At 36.0% G+C, this 26,510-nt stretch overlaps 3 protein-coding genes across 3 annotated transcripts in view; all 3 read left to right on the top strand.

The window, feature by feature from the left end:
• Positions 1-26,510, top strand: part of LOC101882393 (uncharacterized) — a 768,785-nt gene that overhangs the window by 207,342 nt on the left and 534,933 nt on the right. The window lies entirely within an intron of this gene.
• Positions 1,686-26,346, top strand: si:dkey-30c15.12. Its single transcript, NM_001365856.1, has 15 exons — positions 1,686-1,810; positions 3,024-3,125; positions 3,476-3,616; positions 3,723-3,878; positions 5,789-5,933; positions 6,257-6,423; positions 8,825-8,953; positions 9,046-9,231; positions 11,209-11,453; positions 11,593-11,735; positions 13,899-14,123; positions 14,206-14,421; positions 23,404-23,531; positions 23,614-23,745; positions 25,181-26,346. Exons 1-15 carry the CDS (start codon positions 1,766-1,768, stop codon positions 25,388-25,390), a joined length of 2,370 nt encoding a protein of 789 aa, NP_001352785.1. The 5' UTR covers positions 1,686-1,765; the 3' UTR covers positions 25,391-26,346.
• tmem253 (transmembrane protein 253) overlaps positions 26,233-26,510 on the top strand; it is a 5,279-nt gene continuing 5,001 nt past the window's right edge. The window contains 1 exon segment of the mRNA NM_001044872.2: positions 26,233-26,346. Coding sequence (NP_001038337.1) covers positions 26,329-26,346 — 18 coding nt within the window. The 5' untranslated portion in view covers positions 26,233-26,328.

Here is a 26,510-nt window from a genome sequence, read left to right as displayed (position 1 = left end):
TTGGTCACCTGACATCACAACCTGAATCTAAATATTGCCCTCTGGGCAATAACTAAATGCACTACAGAATGTTACAGTTACACACATCCTCAAATTATATGTAAATGCATCAGCCTTTCCCAGCGTAATACTCACTACTCTTGAGTACTTTTGAAAGGGCTACTTTTTTCCTCATACTTTGAGTAATATTTACAATTACAACAGATACTTTTACTCTACTTGCACTACATCTTTGAGCAAGTTATGGTACTTTTACTTCCACCACTGATTACCACCATCATATTTTTGGATTGACTTAATATTTAGTTTTTCCATTACCTTCAGCTCCTAGTTTTCACTATATTTGTGGAGCTATAAAAGAAATAGGCTATCTTTTGTAAGTATCTCTTCATTTGTTTTTATTTTATGTTCTCCGAGTAATTTCAGTGACTAAATCTTAACTTTAAATGACCAAAACAGATTATAGTTTCACAAGGATGCGTTAACTCTAAAATCATTATTATTGGGATTACAAAATAAATGTTAAAATACTGATCCAGTTATTTTTGTACTTGCTTTTAAGTCATTTGTAAATATTACTATTGATTAGAAGAGAAATGCTTAGAAAAAACAATTTCTTGTTCTGCCAAACTAATGTTACCATAAACTTGTCGGTCCCACTTTATATTAAGTGTCCCTAACTACTATGTACTTGCATCAAAAAAATAAATACAATGTACTTACTGTGTTTATAATGTATTTGAGAACACTTGTGGTGCTTTTGAGTTGGGATAGAGGTTGGGTTATGAACAGGTTTGGTGGCATGGGTAGGTTTAAGGGTAGGTTAAGGTGTAAGGGATGGTCAACGGTGTATTTACAAATGTAATTACAAAAGTAATTACAGATGTAATTACATACATGTATTTAATAAAGCATAAGTACACAGTAAATACACGTATTTACACAATAAGTACATTGTAACAAACTATTCATTCCTATGTAAGTATATATTAGTTAGGGCCACTTAATATAAAGTGGGATCCACTTGTCTTCTGATCTGCTGTTGCATTGGTTCCAAGTTCTGTCATAAATTATAAGATAGTTTGCAAAAAAAAAGAAGCCATGGTGAAGTATTATGGATTTTATTGCTTTGAAAAGATTTACTTCAAAGACTTTAGGACATTTAGGATTACTCGTGTGCAAAATGACTTATTAGTAATTATTTAAAAGTGAACAAACCAACCCATCGTGATCCGCAAACTCACCAGATGCGATGCAGGCAGTTCTGGATAATATATGCATTGTTGCATATGAATTAAGGAACAGCTTTGTAAAGTTCCTGGCAAACTAATCAATCTATTTAAAACATACCGCCTCTCTAAAAGCAAAGGGGGAAAAATGCTCATATTTCCATGACATAGCAGCACCTTTGTCTATGTGCTTGCCCTAAGGGTGGAAGCACTGCAGACAGTCTACATTTTGTTATATTATAATATATGTGATATATTTTCTAAATAATTAATATTAACTTGTAGCACAAACATAGTTTGTTTAAGCTGTCATTGAAAGATTGCTCCTATACATACGATATTATATTTTAAAGTATGCATCATGTCTGTCACCAAGCTCATTGTCCATTGACATTTCACTTTGAACACCTACCCATAAACATGCAAATGCACACAAACCACACATCAGACCTTACAGTGCAGCAGCTGCTGGCAACTAGGAAGAGATACACAGAGAAAACTGTAATTTTGCATGCATTATATTTCTCAGTTACAGCATGGAAGGAGATGCTCATGGGTGTTTCATATGTGTTATCTGTCTGGTAAGTGATATTTCATGTATTTCTTGTATTTTCAGTTTTATCCTCGTACCTGTAATGACATATTCTACAATACAACACAATTTACTATAGTAAAAATGGGTTTACTACTTTATTACAGATTGTCAGTTCACTATGGTTAATACCATTCTGCATTCATTAACAAAGAGTTGTAAATTATTTATATATATATATATATATATATATATATATATATATATATATATATATATATATATATATATATATATACACACACACAAAATAATACACTTTTTAGTATGGTTTAAGTCTATTTACTATAAATTACTGCAGTTGTAGACCTAGTACCAGGATTTGACTTGCTAGATGTTGAGTTAAAGCAATGCTCAGTTGGTACCAAGGGTCTCAAAGTGCCAAGAAAAAATAACCCACACTATTACGCCACTAACCTAAACATGTCGCTTACAACAAATTGTGACCTTGCCATATGAATCTCACAGCTGAATTTAAGGCTCGTCACACTAGTGACACTTTTAAATCTCATGTTGTAGCCTTAGTTCACTGACCTGACAGGAATGACTGTGGTGTTTTCTGCTGCTGTAGCTCTTCTGCTTCAAGTTTTAACATTTGCATTCAGGGATGCTCTTTCTGGTTGTAACAAGTGGTTGTTTGAGTTGCTATCGTAGGCAAATTGAGGTCTCGTGGTACCCCTGGTTAACAAGTACACTCAACTTGTTTAGTAATTTAGTTAATTGGATATATATATATATATATATATATATATATATATATATATATATATATATATATATATATATATATATATATATATTAGTAGCAGCTTTTCAGAAGAAAATGGACGAACTAGTTTGTTCTCATCAAAGGTAAAAGTATAGGTGGGTTAACCACAGGAACAAATATATATATATATATATAAATATATATATATATATATATATATATATATATATATATATATATATATATATATATATATATATATGGTCTAAATCACTTGTCTTTCCTTTTCTGATTTCTACTTTGTACTTCATGAGATTATCTTGACCATGTCTATGCCTAATTCCCTTTAATTACTGCTGTGAATGGTTGAGTATTTGTGATTTATAAACAGTTGATTACATTATGTTCAAACTGATCACATCCAACTTCATTCATTATGCAGTTCTTCTGATAAATGAGATATAAAAGGATGTTTGCTTTGTCTTTTTATTAGGTTATGTTGACAACCCATGGAGAGATCGTACCAGAGTATTTAGCAGCCAATCAACAGGAAAACTTCATGGCTTACCAGAGAAACAGCAGCAACATTTGGCAGGTGTATGAATTCCATTAATATGTTATATTTAAACATGTCCCCAGTGAAGTGCTGGACATTTAATTGAAAATGGACTTTTGTACATTCATATGTTTGAATGGATGTATCATGCAAACAAATGATCCTAAACCTAATTCTGCAGTTACATTCAACCATCTGTGACTTCTTAAATTTTAGTACTCATTTACTACAAACATGTTTAATGTTGCTATAAAATAAAGTCCAACTGGTGTATTTTGGATTTGAAAATTGAATTTGTTATGTTTTTGTTATTGAATTTTAAATGAATTTGTGGTTAATCTCTGAAAGCTTTACTTATTTGCTTATTCGTTTTACATTTTGCCATTCAGAATAGCATAACTCCAGATGATTTCCTAATAAAGGTCTTTTCCAAGCCATTCAACAGCATAAGAAGAAAGAGAGACTGGTTGATTCCCCATGTCAGCATAGTAGAGAATGACAAAGGCCCATTCCCAAAGCAAGTAGTGAAGGTGTATCTGTTTTCTATGTCCTATTTCTTTGAATCCTGTTTTTTATGTGCTCATCACTGTCTTCTTTGCTCAGTCTAATCTTTGCTTGTATATTTTTGCTCCACAGATGAAATCCACCGCTGCTGATTCCATGACTATGATTTATGAAATCACAGGCACTGGAGCCAATGAGCCTCCCATCAATCTTTTCAAAGTGGGCAAATCTTCAGGCATATTGTGGGTCACCAAAGCCGTGGACAGAGAGGAAACTGAAGAATACACTGTGAGTGACCTGTGGTGTTTAAAGTGCCTGGATATCAAACATTCCATGATACAATTACATAGGTTGTGATTTCTTTAACTGTGAAAATTGGACTGAAGCAGTTTTAATTCAGAACTACATTGTTGAATTTAATATACACTGAAAAAATAACTCTTAATATTTACTTTAAAAATTAACAATTTTAAAAAGTAACAATTTGCACAAACAAATTTCAAGTACAATTAACTTGTCAATACCATGTTAAAATTACTTAACGTTTACCCTAACACTCATAAATTAAGTAAAAGTTAATTTATTAACATTAGTTTTGATGCTACACTACCTGACAAAAGTCTTGTTGTCGAGTTGTAAGAGCAACAAATAGTAACTTGACTTCTAATTGATCATTTGGAAAAGTGGCAGAAGGTCGATTTTCCACAGGAATCATCTGTGAAACTGCATCCCAATTATCACAAATACTTCAGAAGACCTACTGGAACCCACATGGACCCAGTCACCCAGGATTCTTACAGAAATCAGTCAAGTTTGGTAAAGGAAAAATCATGGTTTGGGGTTCCATTCAGAATGGGGGTGTTCATAAAACTTTGGATAGGCGACAAGACTTTTGTCAGGTAGTGTATATTTATTTTAATTAATTATTAATGTCAAGTTTTTGTTTTAGCAGAAGGAACATCGCTTTTATCAATATAAATAAATTTTATTAGTTACAAATTAATTCATTTGACGTAACTTAGTTTAATTAAGACACACATGTCCACTGACTTGAATGCATTATTTCACTTTATTTTAAGCAAATTGTGTGCAAATTTAAAATTTCATTTTTCTAACTATTTTTCTCAGTTCAGTCCAATGCCAAGCATGCTGGAAACTATGCATCATTTACTATATATCCATTATTAAAATGTGCTTAATATTACTAGTTTTGCAACGACTAGAATCTAATGTAATGTGTATTTATATAGCACATTTATTGTGTATGGCCACACACCCAAAGCGCTTTACAATCTTGAGGGGAGTCTCTCCACACCACCACCAGTGTGCAGCATCTACTTGGATGATGCGACGGCAGCCACAGGACAACGGCGCCAGTGCGCTCACCACACACCAGCTATTGGTGGAGTGGAGAGACAGTGATAGGCCAATTTAGTGGATGGTGATGATTGGGAGGCCATGATGGTTAAGGGCCGAGAGGGAAATTGGCCAGGATACCAGGGTTACACCCCTACTCTTTAAGAGAAGTGCCATGGGATTTTAAATGACCACAAAGAGTCAGGACCTCGGTTTAACGTCTCATCCGAAAGACACCACCCACTGACAGTATAGTGTCCCCTTCACTATACTGGGGCATTAGGACTTACACAGACCGCAGGTTGAGCACCCCCTGCTGGCCTCTATAACACCACTTCCAACAGCAACCTAGTTTTCCCATGTGGTCTTTCATCCAGGTACTGACCAGGCTCAGCCCTGCTTAGCTTCAGTGAGTAACCGGTCTTGGGCTGCAGGGTGATTTGGCTGTGGCGTATACAGAAAATATTCAAATATTACAAATAAATAAATATTATTTAACTCTTTATACTCATTTCATTTATTACATTAAGTAAATATTAAATATTCACTTAACATTCTAGTTATCTTTGACATTTTAATATTATAATTTAAAAATTACGATAATAAATTTATGAGATCTTACTACAGCTACAAGTCTTTTCGTTCAGTGTATGTTAAGCTGCTTTGACACTATGTACATTAGGGGTCTCATTGTGGGCCGGAGGGAGAAGGAGGGTGGGCTGTAAGTGGCCCGCGGACCGGCAGTTTGAGACCCCTGATCTACATTGTTAAAGCACTATAGAAATTAAGATTAATGAATGTTAAATATTGTGTATAATGTGTGTCTTTGTTCACTGGAGCAGCTCACAGTTCATGCCACATCAAACAATAGAGACTACACTGAAAAGCCTGTTCAACTCGTCATAAAAGTTCTGGACCAAAATGACAACAAACCCCGCTGTACCCAAAATCCTTATACAGGAGAAGTCCTAGAAAGAGCAAAACCAAGTAAGTAGTAAGGATATTAATATGCCCATCTTTGAAATGTCTAACATTAGCTAATCATTAGTTTGTTAAAACAGTGTTTCCCAACTCTGTTCCTGGAGGCACACCAACAGTACATATTTTGGATGTCTCCCTTATCTGACCCATTCATTTCAGGTTTTCGAGTCACTTTTAATGTTCTGTTTTGAACTTAATCTGAGTTGATTCAGGTGTGTTTGATTAGGAAGAGGTTAGGAATGTGTAATGTTGGGGTGCCTTCAGGAACAGGGTTGGGAAAAACACCCTCTTAGGGGCAAAAATACTGCTTTCAATGCTGTCCCATACAGATACACCTGTTATGCAAGTGACGGCAGAGGATTTGGACGACCCCACATCTTCAAACAGCATTGTGCGTTACAAACTGCTGAAACAGGAGCCCAACAGTGGAGTGTTTCACATTGACCAAACCACTGGAGTCATCAGTCTGGCATTGATGGGTATTCTGGATAGAGAGGTACTTAAACGTTCATGAGTTTGCACATGTGGTGAGAAATTTGATAAAGAAAAAAAAAATTAAGTATGGAAATTTGCATCTATACGTGTCCGAAATACAAAAACTTTGGGCTGCACAATATATCATTTCAGCATAGATATCACATGTTTTTATTATTTTTTATTTATTTATTTTTTGACAGATATTGCGATTTCGATTTGAATTGCGGTTTAATTTTGTAGTCAAGCTTCAGCTCAATGTTCTGTATCGTAGCTTCTTACTGCAAAAATGCAGGGAGTGTAAAAAAAAAACTGAAAAGATAATAAATAACTCCAACTTTTATTCAAATTTGTTTCTAAATAATCAGAAATTAAACACTACTTTTTCTCTGGAGCACACAGTAGTGAGTTACGGCGTTAGTTATTTCCTGGTGCCTTCGTTGTGTTTTTTTCATATGGCGTAACTGCTTCTAACAACTCTGAAATTGTACTTTGCTTACTACTAGATTGTCACTGGCAATACTTTTAGTTGACTTTTAGTTGACTTTAGCAAGACACTCCTCATATAGCTGCATGTGGTGCTTTTTTAGGTGCTGGTTGTTGTGTTTCCTCGTGTTGTGGCAACAATTCTGTGACAACTCTTACAAATTATCTGTTTTTATTCTGTGTCTGTGACTTTGCAACCAGAATATTCCCATTTTACCGACATGCTGTTTTTCTTTCTTCATATAAATTCGTCTATTAATGCTTCTGAAGCTGCAGACGCCATCATCCCACTTGTTCGCGCTCTCCTGTTTCTTTGTTTTATTGTGAGCTTTCCAGATAGTTTGGTCGTGCAATTCTTATTGGACAGAACAAAGGTTTCCTCACTCAATTGGCTAGTAAGATTTTCACGCTGCACGCATTTGCTCTAGGTGGGGGTAGATAAATAACATATATTTCATATCGCAGCCTTTTGCGATTTAAGCTAATCGCAACGTTTCAAATCATGATTGCGATTTGATTTTGATTAATCGCTCAGCCCCAATAGTTGCATCGCAAGACATGCAATGTTGAGTCTGAATTATAGTTGACCAGGAGCTACAGATTTGTATTCAATTATTAATATATATTTTTTTATTTATTTAACAGGGACAATGCTCGTTAATCAAAAGTAAAAACAAGCCAGAGTTTGCCACAAGGGCTAATTTTCATCTGTTGCCTTCTACCAGTTTTTCCAGTTTTGGGCTGCACATTATTGGAGTAATTTGATATTGCGATATTTAATTTTTCTGCGATTTAAATATTGCGATATAAATACAGTTTCACAAGATTGTATTTATACAGTACTGTATTTATTACTGTATTTATACAGAATTTATATGATTTATGCCAAATAAAACAATCATTTTATCATGTTTCTAGTCCATATAGAATTTTAAAAATGTACTTACCCCACTGGCAGATAATTTTGCTTGTTTTAAAGACATAATTTTGATTAACTTTGACTTATTTCTTGTAAAGGTGAAAGCAAAACAATATTTTTTTAACTTGCTCTAAGAATATTTTGATATTTGGTCTAAAAATGAGACAAAGCAAAGTAAGAAAACATTTTTTGCATTGTGATTCAATTTCTGAAGGTGAATACTATTAGAAAAAACATAAAATAGAGCCATTCAAACTCTCCTGCGAGACTGTATTCAGTATAATTATTAAATATAATAAGCTAAATATAAAAATTGCTCACATTTATAGGAGCTCATAATAATACTAAACATCTCAAGTTTAAAATAATATGGGAAAAATATTCAAATAAAAATATAAATATGCTATAACAAGTATTTATAAATGTAGAAATGCTCGTTGGATCAGTAATTATTACATTTAGTCATATAGCAGACACTTTTGTCCAAAGTGACTTACAATTGTGTAGGCATTTAGTGATTCAACAAGAAGAGGCACTACACACAAGTGCTTATTATACAAAGGAAATGTTAGTGATTAGAGAATTAGGTGCTAGAATAAGTGCTAGTCTTTTCTTTTTTAGAGAGAGAGAGAAAAGTTTTTCTACGGGTAGTTTGTCAAGCGCACTCACCTGTGTAAGGCACACTCAGTTTGGGGTTGTCCGTTAATGTGTGGTGAGGTGGGGTTGAGAAGAGGGGGTGCTTACATTAATATTAATAATAATAATAATATTAAGAAACATGGTTAATAATGTTGACTTTTTTTTTCTATTTCCTATTTTACAAATATTAAACATGCTCCATGAACTGTTTTTCTGAAAAGCTCACAGCATTTTAAAAATGTGTGACTATTTTCTACAATTTTTGTTACTTTTATTAGATGTTGTTTTGTATAATAACCCCAAATGTTTGAATAATGTTTGTCTATTTCATGATTGTTTCCTAGCCATCATCAGAACATGTCTTTCTTGTTTGCAACAGACTGATGCTGTATATAACCTGGCTGTTGAAGCAGCAGATATGGATGGTCACGGTCTTTCATCCACCTGCATGGTTGCCATCAAAATCACTGATAGCAATGATCATCGACCGCTGTTCAGCCAAGAATATGTGACTTCATTCTTTTGATTTTAAGCTTAAATTTCCAAACACTTCTGGTGCTGAGTAGCTAGTATAACATCTGTTGGCGTGTGTTTTGACAGTATGCTGAAACAGTGAAGGAAAATAAAGCTGGAGAAGTTGTTGCCAGGCTCACCGTCACTGATAAAGATGAGCCTCTTACTGTTAACGCCCTGTCGAAGTTTACCATCATCCAAGGCAATGATAGAGGGTTCTTCAACATCAGTACTGACCACAATGGGATGGACGGCATCATCACTACATTAAAAGTGTGTATACAGTTCACTCATATAACATATTCAAAAATACGTTATATGCCCCCTTTCAAAAAAATACTTGAAAGGTTAATTGCAATATGTAAATGTTCAAGATCAGAGATCAGACATATATATATATGTATGTATATATATATATATATATATATATATATATATATATATATATATATATATATATGTGTGTGTGTATATATATATATATATATATATATATATATATATATATATATATATATATATATATATATATATATATATATATAATGTATATATATAAAAGAAAAAATTATTAAAGGTCCCATGAAATTAAAATATATATTTTTTGGTATCAGTATTGTAAGTTTTTAAGATATTTATAAGCTAGTGCACTCCAAAACATTGATAAAATTAGTTTTTAGAAGATATAAAACTGATATAAACATGTAAAGCTTGTAGTGTCATCAAATCATAACCAATCAAATGCTCTCTAGTATCTGGCAAGCCCCGCCCCCATCAAAATAATTCTCATTTGCTTTTATTGTGATGCATTTGAGAGCAATGCTCTCACTGGCAGAGCTGTGATAAAATCAAAATGCTGTCGGCTGTCTATAGAAAAGGGGAGAAGCTTCTCTATGTCCCACGCTCTCTTCGCTTTTCGGTTGAGATTACATCGAACATCGAATAAAATTGAAGATTTCAAAGCACTTCATGGCCTTTAATCTAAACACAGCCGAAATCTGTCTGACAGTATACAGTGGGTAAATGGCTATATATGAATATAATCTAAGGTGTATATAACTGTGTGTCTGCGGGGTCTTAAAGTCTTAAAATGTCTTGAATTTCAAAAACAAAGTTAAATTCACTGAAATATAGTACTGTAGGTCTTAAATAATTTTATACCAGTTTTATTGTTCCTATAATTAAGTAAAACTACCCTATCGGACTGACACCCAATCACCAATAATCAATTTTAAAACATTTTTGTTTATATTTAAGTTTTTATTGCAAACTCACAACAGCTGTTAGACATTTTTACAGCAAATTCTCCAAATTAAATTCCTTAATCAGGGAAGAAAAACTAAAGCAACACATCCCTTTACTTGATCTTCCATTAATACAAATACTATTAACAGAAGTAACCGGACCATCAACACTTAAAATCCTTAGTGTTTAGCCCTGTATAAGTCTTAAATTTCACTTGTATTGGTCTTGAAAGGGTCTTAAAAAGTCTTTAATTTGACTTGAAGCAACCTGCAGAAACCCTGATATAACTAGTACAAGAGATTTACACAAATACTGTCAAATTAAAAAATAAAATACATTAAAAAAATGAAAAGCTTTACTGTGAACTGTAATGATATTCGAAATATGCATTTCCCTTACTATTTTATTGTAAATCAAATAGATATAGCCTTGGTGAACATAAGAAACTCAACAATTATTTTTAATTCATAGCTCTCCTGTGCAATATTTATTCATTTTCAAATATTTCTCAAGTGATATTAAACAAAGAAAGGAAATTTTCACGGTATGTCTGAAAATCAGTTTTCTTCTGGAGAAAGTCTTATTTGTTTTATTTCGGCTAGAATAAAAGCAGTTTTACATTTTTTAAATGTCAACATTATTAGCCCCTTAAGTAATATTTCTTTCGAATGTCTACAGAACAAACCGTAGTTATACAATGACTTGCCTAATTAACCTAGTTAAGCCTTTAAATGTAACTTTAACCTGAACACTAATATCTTAAAAAACATCTATTAAAATATTATTTACTGTCATCATGGCAAAGATGAAAGAAATCAGTTATTAGAAATGAGTTATTAAAACTATTATAATTAGAAATCGAAAAAAATCTTCTCTCAGTTAATCAGAAATTGGGGGAAAAATACAGGGGGGCTAATTATTCAGGAGGGCTAATAATTCTGACTTCAACTGTATGTAATATAATTTTTTCCGATAATAAAAATTCAGTTTGTTTATACATTTCAGGCTCTGGACTTTGAACAGGCCAACAGTTTCTCTCTGCTGATAATGGTAGAGAACGAGGCTCCTTTTGCGCTTCCTTTCCGCACCTCCACTGCTACCGTCACCATCACAGTCCTGGATGTAAATGAACCTCCAGTTTTTGATCTTCCAGAGAAACAGATCATAATTTATGAAGACCAATCTGTGGGCAGCATGATCTCCAAATATACAGCCACTGACCCAGACACTGATAGAGCACAGAAAATAAGGTGTTACATGCATACAGTTTGGTATTTAAAAAGTGCTACTAAGTAAACCTCCAAGCAAAAGCTTACTAATATTGTAAGAACCACTTTAAGTCATGTGTTATTGTATAATCTTTCATGTTTAAATATGTTCTAATGTCAGGTATAAGCTGAGAGGAGACATTGCAAACTGGCTGGAGATCACAGAAGACACTGGACACATCACAATCAGCAGTTCGCTGGACAGAGAAGCTAAGTTCATAAGAGATGGGCAGTACAAGGTCTTAGTACTCGCATTCGATGATGGTAATTTGAGTAAATATCTACAGTAGATGCTTAAAGATTTATGGATGGACTGGCACTTATGAAATTTAAACAGATTTTAAAACACTGGGCATAGTGCAACTAAATGACACGGCAAAAGCACAGAAACATGCCTCCTGTCATGGTTTTGTACGTAAACAAATATTAAACCTTTCTGAATCTGATATTCTCCAGCTTAATAAAATCACATTTTGAAGCTAACAAATCCTCAGCGATCCTGCAGGTGGGCCGAGAAATAGTTTAAAATTAACTCTCAATATTATACTATCAGTTTTGGATTTCATTATTAATATGCTATATTAAAATGATCAAAGTTATCTAATTAATTACTTCAAACTCGGCGCAAAACAGCCCCATGATCGCGTCTGCAACCAGTACACGTAAATCAAGTGAAAAGTGAAAGTCTCTCTTTGTGTATTTTTGTGGGAACTATTTAATTTATCCACATATTTATCCAAATTAATGTCCTGTGAGTGTTTTATAACCGACGTGTGACCATACAGGAGGATCTAGCGAGGCTCAATGGTGTTTCTGCCATAGAATGTTAAATAAACTTGCATACTGTATGAGCTTCAGACGTGCTCTGGCGGAGCTGTTCACTGTTCCTGTCAGCGATCTCCCAATAATATCCAGCTGCAAACCCAGCCGCCATCAGATTGATGCGTTTCAAAAGTTTTAGGGTTTAAGGATTTAAGTTTAAATGAGCATTTTATACAAACATTTAAAAGAAGAAAAAAAGTTGGCCCTGAAGTGAAAAAGGTTGAGAATCCCTGCAGAATAAAACTTTTTATTTTTAAATTTTTAAAAACTTTTTCAGCTGCTTTGACTTATCCAAATTGTAAATAATGGCAAAAATCTGTGCAAAAGTCAAGTTTTTGTTCCACTATTTAAAGCAGTTTGCTCAGAATCTGCAGTTCTAACTCTTATAGTGATTATTAAACTCAGAAAGCAAATAATAAACTTGTCTTTTTCTGAAATAACGTGTTCTTCATCACTAAAATTTTTAAGCAATGTCCCCCAATAAATTTGTCAACTTCAATCTGAATTTGACAGACATTTTCAATAAGGTTTACATCAGGAACCTGGGCATGCTATTTCATTATTTCTCCAATACCCTCAGGAAAGTTTAGTCTTTTGTTTAGTGTTATTTTGAAATTATTATTCATTCAATTGCTGAAAGCTTTGATTACTGTAGAGTGGGCTTTTCAAGTCCAAATTCTTAAGAGACTGTATGCCAATACAGTCCGCACTGTATTTGCTGAACGGTGTTTTAAACCAATGTTGGTGTTTTAAACGTTTAAAACGGTGTTTTAAACCAAACCTGCCCGGGTGTTTCAAGTATACCTAGTAAGACCTTGATTAGCTGGTTCAGGTATGTTTGATTAGGGTTGGAGCTAAAATCTGCAGGACACTGGACCTCCAGGAACAAGTTTGGTGATCCCTGCTCTACATGGTTCTGTCATCTTGTGCATCTGTCTTTTATAGATGACCAGCCTATTTGGGCTTGAATGTGTTGGAAAAGATGCAATAACGATTTGGAGTGACCATCTTTTGTTTCCACGGATAAAAATGATCATTGTTTGCCGTAAAATGGACAATCTAGCTGACATCTACTAAAAAATAGCCTACAGACTACAAATAACACTTTAATAGACAACAAATATCTCTTTTATTATTATTATTATTATTATATATATTATATATTATTATTATTTATTTGTAAATAATAATAATAATAACTGCAGAGTGGGCTTTTCAAGTCCAAATTCTTGAAAGACCGTATGCCAGAGATCGCACTGTATTCGTCGAACTGCGTTTTGAACCAATTAAGATCTTCTACATTGTCCTGTCATCTTGAACATTTGTCTATCATAGACGACCAGCCTTTTGGGGGGACTTGAATGTGTAATTAACATGGTAAAGATGCAATAAAGATTTTGAATGACCATCTTTGGATGGATCTACAGATAAAAAAGGCTCATATAATTTTCCTTAAAATTGACAACCTAGCTGAGTTCTACAGAAAAAAAAGAAACTCTTGAACAGCACAGTGGTGCTTAATAGCCAACAAATATCCCTGTTCTGATTATTTTTGTTAAATCAAAGTCTTTTTAATATTAATAAATAGGGTTTTTTTCCCTGTAGATGATGAACCGGCCACAGGCACAGGCACATTCATGATTAAGCTGTTGGATGTTAATGACAACCCTCCTGTTTTGGAGCAGCACAAAGTCCAGATGTGTTCAACAGAGCCAAAACCTGTCCGTCTGACCATCACAGATGCAGATGAGCCAGAAAACGGCCCACCGTTTACCACAGAGCTCCATGAAGAGTTTAAAAGCAACTGGACGATCTCCAGCGACTCCAACAGTAAGACTAGTTCAGCTAGCATTAGCAGTATTGTTCTGTTCTAGAACTGCTATTAATCTCTTCCTCTCCTCTTGTTTGTCAGGCAGTGTGTTGTTGAGTTCACTCAGACCCCTGGCTGTTGGTGAACACAGCCTGTGGTTGCGTCTGTCCGACTCTAAGCTGTTATTTCAGGACAGTTCCCTCATAGTGAATGTGTGTGACTGTAAAGGAGACGATGGTACCTGCTCCAGCCCTCGATATGCTGCTAGTATCAGCACTCCACTCATCTTCGTGTTTGTAGCTGTCTTTTGCCTTCTAGGTAATCAAAAAAACCTAAAGATTCCAATTTAAATAATGCTAATTATATATTTATTAACCTGAAATTGTAATTACTAGGGCTGCACTATTCTGGCTAAAATGAGAATCTTTTTTTTTTTTGCTTGAAATCAAGAACACGATTTTCTCTTGATTCTGTAGATGTAAAATACAGGTTAATATGAGCAGGCTAAATGGTTAAAATGCTTATTTTGTATAGACTTGGAAAGGTGAACTTGAACAGACTTTAAATATGTCCTGCTCATTAATGCACAGTAAAGTGATGACATCAGAATGCTACTATCCATAAAGTTTAATTACTATGTTTGAGACATATGCTTGCCATTTGTCATTGACAACATTATTAGACCTTTTTTCCACTGGTAAAATGGTACATTTGTTATCAGATTCCCTCTTGCATTTTATTTAACATAGTATAGGGTAGAGTACTTATATTGATCCCATAAACATTTATTTTCATTCACAACACTTGTGTTCACTGTAGAAGAAAAAAACATCAAATTCTTGCCGTAATTATAACTCTAAAATGCGATATGATCATTTAAGTGATGTGCGTGCTTTTGGTTTCACTTTTACTGCCGAGTGTGGTTTTGGTCATGCCTGCCGGGCCTTTTAGAAATAAAAACGGTAACACTTTACAATAAGGTTCATTAGTTAATGCATTTACTAACATTAAGTAATCATAAACAACACATGTACAGCATTTATTAATCATGATTGAACATTTACTAATGCATTATTAACATCCAAGTCCATGCTTGTTAACATTAGTTAATGCACCGTGAGTTAACATGAATTAACAATGAACAACTGCATTTTCATTAACTAACGTTTATCAACATGAATAAATCATGTAGTAAATGGATTGTTCATTGTTTGTTCATGTTAGTAAATGCATTAATTAACATTAACTAATGAACCTTATTGTAAAGTGTGACCATAAAAACACATGCAAATCATACTTTCTGTTCTGTGTAACAATCTGAGCATTACAACTTTATTACCTATTATTCACAGCCTATGCAGGTTCTGTTCACTAAAGTAGCCGTCATTGGCTGGCATGCACGGTAACAGTAACAGTGCGTCAGCTCATGTGTGACTTCATGGCTGCGAATACGTCATTACATTAAGAGAGAAATTACATTTTTAGGTGAATTATACCTTATAAATTGTAACGACGGGGGGAGTGACAGAAACAACTCGAGGTAAGATCCACAATGCAGGTTTATTCAGCGTCAGGCAAGCAATGAACAAACAGGTGCAAACAGGTATTTTCAGGCAGTCCAGAATCGTAGTCAGTATAACAGGCAACAGGTCGTAAGGCAGGCGGCTAAACAGGATAACAGGGAATACAAGGCTAAACACGGATAAACAAGACAGGGAGAAACGCGTTGTAATGTCACTTATAGTTAACAAGACTCGGCCACCTGGATGGGTGAATGAGTGGCTTATGAAGGGTGTGTATCAGTCTCTGACAAGGTTCAGCTGGTGAGAGTGTAATCAATCTTGATGAGTGATCAGATGTGAGTGTGACCGGAAAGCATGTTTGTCTATGTAGTCCAGAGGAAGGCGGAAGAGTAGTCCATAGTGTTTGTGTGAGAACCAGCGATCTCTGGAGAGCGATCGCTGGTTATGTGACATAAATACAGTATGTCACACTTTTAACACCATTTGGAGGTGTCTATGTTGCTGAGCAACACATATAAAACAATGTGAAGACTCGTGCAACTGCTTTTATGCTTCTCTCCTGACCTTGAAAATATAATTGGCTGAATCGTAGAAAAGCAGAATTAAGGTCGCGTGTAGGGTCGAATCGAGCAAAACCCTTTCTAAGTTTTTGTTTCAAACTGTTATATTTGATTTATCAAAATCACACAAGTGGCAATTTCACATAGGTCTTATCTATAGCAAAGTGGTCACATCCATAACAAAGATTTTCCCCTTATAAATGTAAAATGAAATGAAATCATTCATGTTTGTTTTATAGACAGCCAACTATTATCATTTTGATTAGCAATGTTTATTTTGGGTAGTGCAGTTTAATTCATAGAATTATGTCATATTTTGTTTGGTCACATCCATAACGCATGTTTGTTTCCCTCATTTAAAATCTAAAATATGTTGACAGATAGATATTTTTCTGATCCCATAACTCTGTGGGTAGTCGTTTTGGAAAATATAAACAGATGTCTCAATATAATGTTACCATATATGTTGTCTTTCAGATGAAACATTATTTCTAAAGGATTATGTGACACAAGAGTAAACAATTTTTTTACAGAATTAATAGAAAATGTAAAATTTTTCAGTGGCTTTGGAATATTTTGATGCTGCCTAGTCAAATAAAAGTATTTATAAATAAAATCATTTAAATATATTAACTTCTGAGCACAATTTTAGAAATTCAGTATGTTACATTCCATTGTGTTTTGAATGTATTATTGTGTTTTGGTTTTTCTCTCTCTCTCTCCCCGTTCCTGCAACCTGTTTCTTAGCTAAGTGTGGAGGAGAGGAAGTTGATTGCTTGCACCTGCTACTCGTTGCCCGGCAAGCTTAAAAGCCTGCCAGTTGCAAGCCACATTGAAGCTTGCTTCCAGAGTGTGGTCTCTCTCCTGCCTGGTTGATCTATTGTGAAAAACTATTGGTGCTGTTGTGTTTAACTTGTTGAAGTTAAAATCTGTTGTTAAAGCCTCTGAAGCCATTTGAGCTCTGTTTATGAAAACTAACTTTGTGTTTGGAAGCCGTAGGGAGGTGGGTGCCATTTTATTTCTGAAACCCTTTTTCTCTTGTTTATGTTTAGTTAGGGAGTTAGTGTACATTTCTGTTGTTGATTTATTTTACTTTGTCAGTTTAGACAGTTTTACTCCCTAACTAGCTAGAGTGTACTTTTGTTTGTTGTTTTGGCCTTTCCCCCTCCTGAAGTCTATTTTTGCTTCCCAGTTTTGTTTTACTATTGTACATTTGTTAATAAATTATTTAACTTGAATTTGGTGTGTTGTCGTGAAGGCAGGGGACTGACCCACACTCACCCCAACCAACATTTTTAAAACTTTTCACTGTTACTCCCGCTCCTAGACACTTACCATCAGGGACGTAACAGTGAAAATTGGGGGCTCGTCCATTGGATTTGAACAAAGTTAAACGTTACCTTTTCAAATTTGACTTTGAGAATTTTGTATTCTACAATTTGAATTTTGGGGAAGTTTTGTAACTTATTAGTGATTTTTCTTAGTCTAATTGTAGTTGTGGCTGTTTTCTTTTTTTTGGAAAGGGGCAGATAGGTTGTACTTTGTAAAATGGAGTTTGATTTGATTGAGTTTAGTCTTGCTCCCACTGTAGAAGTTTTCAATCGTTGTCGTAAGAAGGATTTGCTGTTAATTGCTGAGTTCTTTAAAATCTCTGTGTCTAGGGATGTTACTAAAGCAGTTTTAAAAGATGAGCTATATACTGAGTTGGTTAATTCTGGTATCCTACCAGTTGAGTCAAAAACTGATGGGCTAGAGGAGCAGGAATTAGTTGAAATAGCTGAAACTAATGTTGACGCTGTTCCTATTGGTATTGAGCCAATTATGGATCCTTTATTGGAGATAAAGCTAAAGGAGCTTGAGTTAGCCATTAAACAACAAGAGCATGAAACTGAACTTGTTCATCTTCGTGTGATTGAAGTACAAGCTGATAGAGACATTAAGCTGAAGACTTTGTCACTTGAGGCAGAAGCTCTACGCTATAAGCCTGTGTCAGCTCCAAGTTCAAGACCTTCCTCACCTCTGACTGCTCTTCCTGCACAGAGTAGCACTGTTAATTTAAACAAGCCTGTGTCAGCTCCAAGTTCCAGACCTTCCTCACCCCTGACTGCTGTTCCTGCACAGAGTAGTACTGTTAATTTTGGCTCTCCCAATGATGCTCGGGTTAACTTTGATGTGGCAAAGTATATTAAATTAGTACCCCCCTTTCGAGAAGCAGAGGTAGATGCATATTTCACTGCATTTGAGCGGATTGCTGAAAAACTTGGTTGGCCCAAGGACATGTGGGGTTTACTACTCCAGTGTAACTTTGTGGGTAAAGCTCAGGAAGTATGTGCTGCACTTCCAATAGATCAGTCCTTGGATTATGATGTTGTAAAAGCTGCTGTTTTACGTGCATATGAACTTGTGCCTGAAGCATATCGCCAGCGCTTTCGAGGTACAACGAAAACAGCCAAACATACCTTTGTTGAGTTTGCACGGGAAAAGAGAACCCTTTTTGAGAAATGGTGTCTGGCCAGTAAGGTTAACTCTCTCGATCAACTGCAGGAACTCATCTTGCTTGAAGAGTTTAAAAATTGTCTTCCTGAGAACATTGTGATACACCTAAATGAGCAAAAGATAAATTCCCTCTCTGAAGCTGCAGTATTAGCAGATGAGTTTGCATTAACCCATAGGTCAGTATTTTCAAGTACTCGTCAATTCAGGCATCGAGGTTTTGCAAATGAACAGGTAAAGGCAATCTCACCCGTTCTTTCATCTGAGAAGTCAGAGAAAGTAAAACCCATGCTGGATAATTCAAGCCGAAAGCGTGTTTGTTTTTACTGCCTAGATTCTAGTCACATAATATCTGACTGTAAAGCATGGAAACAGAAGTCTGCTTCTACAAAGTCAAAGAGTGTAGCTTTTGCTCAAGCTGGTTCTGTATCTGACCCCTCATTTCAACCACTCCAGGATTCTGGATATAAACCTTTCCTGATAACTGGCTCTGTGTCTCTTTCAGCTGACTCACCAGGCCAAACAGTATCCATCCTGAGGGATACGGGAGCTGCTCAGTCTTTCATTTTAGCTGGAGTGTTACCTTTCTCTGACAAAACATACACTGGCACAGATGTACTAGTCAGAGGAATAGAACTGAGCTGTATTAAAGTACCCTTGCATACTGTCTTTTTAAAATCAGATCTGGTCACAGGCCAAGCTCAAATTGCAGTACGGAGTGAACTGCCGGTGGAGGGCGTAAGCATCATCCTTGGAAATGACCTGGCTGGAGGTAAAGTTTTTCCTTGTCCTATTGTGTTGGATAACCCTGAGGTGACTGTACAGCCAGATGTTGTTGCTGCTCATTTCCCTGCTGTTTTTCCTGCCTGTGCTGTTACTAGAGCACAATCTCGAAAGTTGGACGATGTTGTGAACCTCAGTGACTCCTTTATGAATCCTGTGTCTGGCATGTCTGAGTGTACACTCTTCATTAACCCTGAGATTTCTTCCCCTTGTGAAAGGAGTGATTCTGATTCAGCTGCAACTCTTTTAAAAGTTGGAAAGGAGGACCTTGCTGCTGCTCAGAAAGCTGATCCTTCCCTATTGTTGTCTCTGGATGCTTCTGTCAGCTTTGAAAAAGTTAAAAATCTGAGTGGTCCAGTTACTTACTACTGGGAGGATGGTATACTCATGCGACGATGGAAACCACAAGTAAATGGAGATGTGTTAGCTGTACATCAAGTTGTGTTACCTTCTGCTTACCGTCCCCAGGTCCTAAAGCTGGCGCATGAGCATCCTTTGGCTGGTCACCTTGGTATCACTAAGACTTACAAGAGAATCTTGAAATACTTCTTCTGGCCTGGATTGAAAAACAGTGTTGTGAGTTATTGCAGAGCTTGCCATGACTGTCAACTCTCTGGTAAGCCTAATCAGACTGTTCCCACTGCCCCTCTTCAACCTATACCAGTTATAAATGAACCATTTGAACGCTTGATCTTGGACTGTGTTGGGCCCCTTCCAAAATCAAAATCTGGTCATCAGTACATACTAACTTTAATGTGTGCTGCTACAAGATTTCCAGAAGCGTTTCCACTGCGATCTCTGCAAGCTAGTGTAATAGTCAAAGAGATTATCAAATTCTGCTCCACATTTGGCCTTCCAAAGGTCATCCAAACTGATCAAGGTTCTAACTTTACATCAAAGCTGTTTGCACAGGTTTTAAAGGAGTTGGGAGTGTCTCATCAGATGTCAAGCGCCTACCACCCAGAATCGCAGGGGGCGCTAGAACGGTTCCATCAGACTCTCAAGACCATGCTCCGGACATTTTGTGTGAGTACTGGAAAAGACTGGGTGGAAGGTCTGCCTTTGCTATTGTTTGCTGTCCGAGAAACGGTCCAAGAATCATTAGGATTCAGCCCATCTGAACTTGTTTTTGGCCACACTGTTCGTGGACCCCTAAAACTCCTCCAGGAACAACTGCTGTCTAAAGAAACATCTGCCGTCAACCTGTTGGACTATGTCAGTAACTTCCGTGAACGACTGCATAGTGCCTGTGACATTGCTAAGGCCCATATTGTGTGTGTCCAGTTGAAGATGAAGTCAAGATTTGATAAGAAATCAGTTAAACGCAGTTTTCAGCCTGGTGATCAAGTGCTTGTTCTACTCCCTGTTCCATCCTCTGCACTCCATGCTAGATTCGCTGGCCCCTATTGCATTGAAAAGAAGTTGAGTGAGACAAATTATGTAATTTCTACTCCTGACCGCAGAAGAAAAAGCAGAGTTTGTCACATAAATATGTTAAAGTCTTATGTGAGTGAAAATAAGACACAAGATTCAGCAGCCAATGAAGTTGAGGCAGCCCGACCTGTTGAGGTGAAGACTGTTGTTCTCAGTTCTATTGTGGATGGTTCTGATGAAGATGAAGTGATACCTGCACACTTTCAAAATTCTACGATATTAAGTCAGCTTGATAACTACCTTGCATACTTGCCTGAAGATCAGAAGCAATCTCTTGCCCAATTGTTTAATAAATATCCCATGCTTTTCTCTGATGTCCCTGGCAGAACCTCTATGATCACACATGACATGGATGTAGGAAACTCTCCTCCCATCAAACAACACCCTTACCGTGTAAATCCTCATAAGCGAGAGATAATGAAGCAGGAAGTTGAATATCTCCTCCAACATGGTCTTGCCACACCAAGCCAGAGCCCTTGGAGCTCCCCATGTTTGTTAGTGCCCAAGCAAGATTCAACCTTCCGTTTCTGCACTGACTACCGCAAAGTAAATAGTGTGACCAAGCCTGATTCCTTTCCTTTGCCCGGAATGGAAGATTGTGTGGACAGAATAGGTAGTGCCCATTTCATTACAAAACTTGATCTTCTAAAAGGATATTATCAAGTGCCACTAAGTCACCGTGCATCTGAGATTTCAGCCTTTGTGACCCCTGATAACCTGCTGCAGTACTCTGTAATGGCCTTCGGGATGCGCAATGCTCCTGCAACCTTCCAAAGGTTAATGCAAAAAGTGTTGTCAGGAATCCCTAACTGTGAAGCTTACCTAGATGATGTAGTGGTTTACACTCACAGTTGGGAAGAACATCTGAGTATTCTTGATGAAGTCTTCAAACAACTGACTAGGGCTTCTCTAACACTTAACCTTAAGAAGTGTGAGTTTGCCAAAGCAGTAGTAACTTACCTAGGTAAAAAGGTAGGTCAGGGTCAAGTGAAGCCTGTTGAGGCGAAAGTTGAAGCTATTTTGAAGTTTCCCATTCCCTGCAACAAAAGAGAGCTGAGACGTTTCCTTGGAATGGTGGGTTACTATAGGAGCTTCTGTCAAAACTTTGCTACCATAGTAACCCCTTTAACAGACTTGCTCAGCACTGCCCGAAAGTTTGTATGGTCCCCTGAATGTGACTCTGCCTTTAAAGCCGCCAAAGACCTCTTAAGTAGTGCACCTGTACTCTCTGCCCCTTGTTTTGACCTTCCATTCCTACTGCAAGTAGATGCCAGTTCCTCAGGTGCTGGAGCTGTGTTACTGCAAGATGTTAATGGTGTAGAACATCCAGTATCTTTCTTTTCAAAAAAATTTACCAGTGCCCAGCAAAAGTACAGTACGATTGAGAAGGAGGCCTTAGCCCTGGTGTTGGCTTTGCAACACTTTGAAGTGTACCTTGGAGGTAGTAGTTGTGTCACTGTGTATACAGACCACAATCCCCTTGTCTTTTTGCACAGAATGAGAAATTCAAATCAGCGTCTAATGAGGTGGTCCCTTATTATTCAGGAATTTAACTTGACTATCCAGTACCGTAAAGGTTCTGAAAATGTCGTAGCTGATGCCCTTTCGAGAATTTCCCATGCTGTAGAGTAGAAAGGAAAAGAAAAATGAGAATTTGGTTTGTATAGTTTTTTTTTTTTTTCAAGATTGGTTAACTTGAAAACTTATGGGTGGGGGTGTTACATTCCATTGTGTTTTGAATGTATTATTGTGTTTTGGTTTTTCTCTCTCTCTCTCCCCGTTCCTGCAACCTGTTTCTTAGCTAAGTGTGGAGGAGAGGAAGTTGATTGCTTGCACCTGCTACTCGTTGCCCGGCAAGCTTAAAAGCCTGCCAGTTGCAAGCCACATTGAAGCTTGCTTCCAGAGTGTGGTCTCTCTCCTGCCTGGTTGATCTATTGTGAAAAACTATTGGTGCTGTTGTGTTTAACTTGTTGAAGTTAAAATCTGTTGTTAAAGCCTCTGAAGCCATTTGAGCTCTGTTTATGAAAACTAACTTTGTGTTTGGAAGCCGTAGGGAGGTGGGTGCCATTTTATTTCTGAAACCCTTTTTCTCTTGTTTATGTTTAGTTAGGGAGTTAGTGTACATTTCTGTTGTTGATTTATTTTACTTTGTCAGTTTAGACAGTTTTACTCCCTAACTAGCTAGAGTGTACTTTTGTTTGTTGTTTTGGCCTTTCCCCCTCCTGAAGTCTATTTTTGCTTCCCAGTTTTGTTTTACTATTGTACATTTGTTAATAAATTATTTAACTTGAATTTGGTGTGTTGTCGTGAAGGCAGGGGACTGACCCACACTCACCCCAACCAACATTTTTAAAACTTTTCACTGTTACTCCCGCTCCTAGACACTTACCATCAGGGACGTAACAAGTAAAAATAATTTCCTATAATTCTAAATATATATATATACATTATGTGTGTGTTTGATGCATTTCTGGGAATAGTTTTTTTATTGTATTTTTTTTTTTTAGTGCTGATAGTGTTGCTGCTTTTTCTGAAGAGAAGGTGTGGCAGAAAATTTCAACAGTTCACCAAGAATGAAGAAGACCGGGATAATATTATCTGTTATAATGAGGAAGGAGGTGGCGAACAAGACCAGGTGCACATTATCTTACTTGCAGCATATTTTTTTAATGAAGCAGTTTACCATTACTTCCTACTGTGTGCTCTGTATGTTACAGGACTTTGATATAATGCTGTTGTGTGGCGGACCAGAGGTTTTCTATAGAGATATTGCTCCGACAGTCTTACCTACTGTCGTCTATAGGCAACTTCCAGAGGAGGATGAAGACATGGAAAACTTCATCTATGAGGTTTGTGCATAGTAAGAGTGTAAACCATCTGGTCAAAAGTTTGGGATCAGATTGAAAAAAAATAAGATTCAGAATACAGTAAAAATGGATTAACTGTGAAATGTTGTCTCAATTTAATTTCAGATACTTTATTCCATGTAATTTACATTTATTCCTGTTCAGTTCTGACGTTTTAGCATAATGACTCCAGTTGCGTCACATTATTAAAATACAGATTTGCTGTTTTATTATGATCAGTGGTGTAGTCCTTGCTATACGCATGTATACTCAGTATGCCTACTTTTTTTCCACAGGCTGTTTGGGTATTACGACTTTTGAGGTTCATACCCTCAGTATGCTCGCTTGTTTTGGTGATTAGACTTCCCTAATTTTTGTGTATTGAGTTTGAGTACTTGAGTTTTTTAAAGATCACAACAAATCAGCTGAATGATGTCTCGCTGAAACGTTCAAGTAAATTTATAAAACAGCATGGTCGTCGCTTTAGCCCTCCTATATTTCCATTCATCCCCCCCCAAAACTTTTTGCGATTACTTTTGCGATTATATTTCTTTTTAAAATAGATAGTTCACTCAAAAAAAAAAACAATTGTTATTCAAACCGGTTTGTCTTTTTTGTTCTGTTGAACCCAAAAGAAGATATTGTGAAGAAAGCTGGACACCTGTAACCATTGACTTCCATAGTATTTGCTTTTTCTTCTGGGGAAGTCAATAACTACAGGAAACTGATGTTTAGTATATCAAATGAATCAAAGACACATTGACTTTCATCGTTTTTTTGCCTACTTTTAACATTTGGATTGGGTGAGTAATATTACACCACCTTTTTATTTTAGGACTACACCATTGATTATGATCAGTTATCATCATCAGTGATGGATGTTTTTTTCAGGAAAGAGTAATCAAACAAATTACTTATTCCCCCGTTATAATGCCATTACCATTACTGACAATGAAATATGTGTTAATTAAGAACACTGAAGTGGTTTTCATGTGAGCAGCGTCCCTCTCAGACCATAGGACCTTTCTTTCTCTGGGTGGATATGTGTGTTTGAGGCTGGGGCGGGACAAAAAACCAACCAGTGATGGTGATTACTATTTCTTAATGTGGTGTAACTAAGAATGTGATCATTGGCCTAGATAGAATTCATTTCCATCGTTTGCCATTCAGAAGTAGTGCGGGCGTTCACGGAGATATGGCCAGTGGTCAGATATAGCCATTGTCTTTTACTTAATTACCTTTTACATATTAGTGTTATTTGCACTAAAGTGTATATTTTTATTATTATTATTTATTTTTGGTATATTTTATTCAGAGCAATTTTTGTTAAACTATTAAATTTTGTTGGCACTGCAACAATGGAAAAGGAACCAAATCACATTCAGGAGCACATCCACAATGAAATGCCTGTGTAAAACTGGTCTCTGTGCGTCTGTAGAATCTGTGCACAGCCGATGATGAGCACTATGTGGCGCCGTTTGACTCTGTGCTGGTGTTTGCTCATGAGGGCGAGGGCTCTAAAGCTGGATCTCTCAGCTCCATACAGTCGTCCATCAGTGACGGGGGTCTGGAATTCCAGGATCTGCACAGCTGGGGACCTCCGTTCAGGAGACTTGCTGATCTGTATGCAGAAAGACAAGATGAGTGAAATATGCTGCGATCACACTCTAAAGCATTTTAATGTGTTCTTTGCTTTTAAAAGTTGTAAGGAATTTTTACATTCTATAAATGCAGAAATGATGTCTTTAGCCTGCATTCACTGGAGGGAAAAAGTCATCAGCATTATAATATTTTTATTTTAAGAAATGTTATCTGACCTTTTATAAAATAAAATGTATATAAAAAAATCTACTCGAGTAACCTTTTCTCGTAAATTCAGAGAAACTGAGAATTTCCAAGTTGTTTTTCATAACTGCGTTTACCGAAAAATAATACATATTATGCTGAGATAAATTTTGAGTTATTGAATTGATTTGGTAGTAATGTGTTTACACAGTAGCTAGAATAGCATTACTTATGTATTAAATGTGTATGTACTTAAGTATTTATGTCCTTTTTTTTTTTGTTTGATATGTGTTTGTCAAATATCCCATGTGCTATTTAATGTGCTAAACTATGCATAAAATATATGAAATATCCTGTAAAATAAATATGTGTGTTATCATATTTAAAGGGTATTATTTACAGGAACTTGTTTTAAAATGTTAAGTGTTGATAGTAGAATTGCTAATAGAACTGAATTGTGTGCTTCCTAGACATTGATATTTTGAGACCTTATAAATAAATAAAAATTTGATATACATAAGTGTGTTTTTTATTTTAATTCTAAAAATATAGACTTTATAAAGATTGCATTGAAAACACCACAATTTCTAACAACAAATATATAATGACACTGCAAGACCTTTGACCAGTTCCTGACAAATCACAGATCAGGACTCTCCCACTTGGGTGTGCTTTAAGGACAAGAACTTTGACCCTGCATTTCACAAAGAAGGATCTTCGTCATCTTCAAGTGGATCTATACTGTACATTTGAATGTTTTTGACTTGTTTTGGTTTGATTTAGTAGGGAGATTCATAAACAATGCCTGTAATTCCAGAGGTAAGTTATACCTTTCTTTATTTGGGAGAACTTGTATTTCTCACTATATAATTTGCATTTCAGTATTATGATTGATTAGGCATAACTATTGTGTAGGCAACCATATTGTACTGTATATGTGTATATTAGCTTTGCTTATGATCTGCACTAGAATGTTTTGGGAT

The sequence above is a fragment of the Danio rerio genome, chromosome 18 (genome assembly GCF_052040795.2).
Source record: "Danio rerio strain M-AB ecotype USA chromosome 18, GRCz13ab, whole genome shotgun sequence".
NCBI classification, from domain to species: domain Eukaryota; kingdom Metazoa; phylum Chordata; class Actinopteri; order Cypriniformes; family Danionidae; genus Danio; species Danio rerio.
This window is presented reverse-complemented; position numbering and strand designations above follow the sequence as displayed.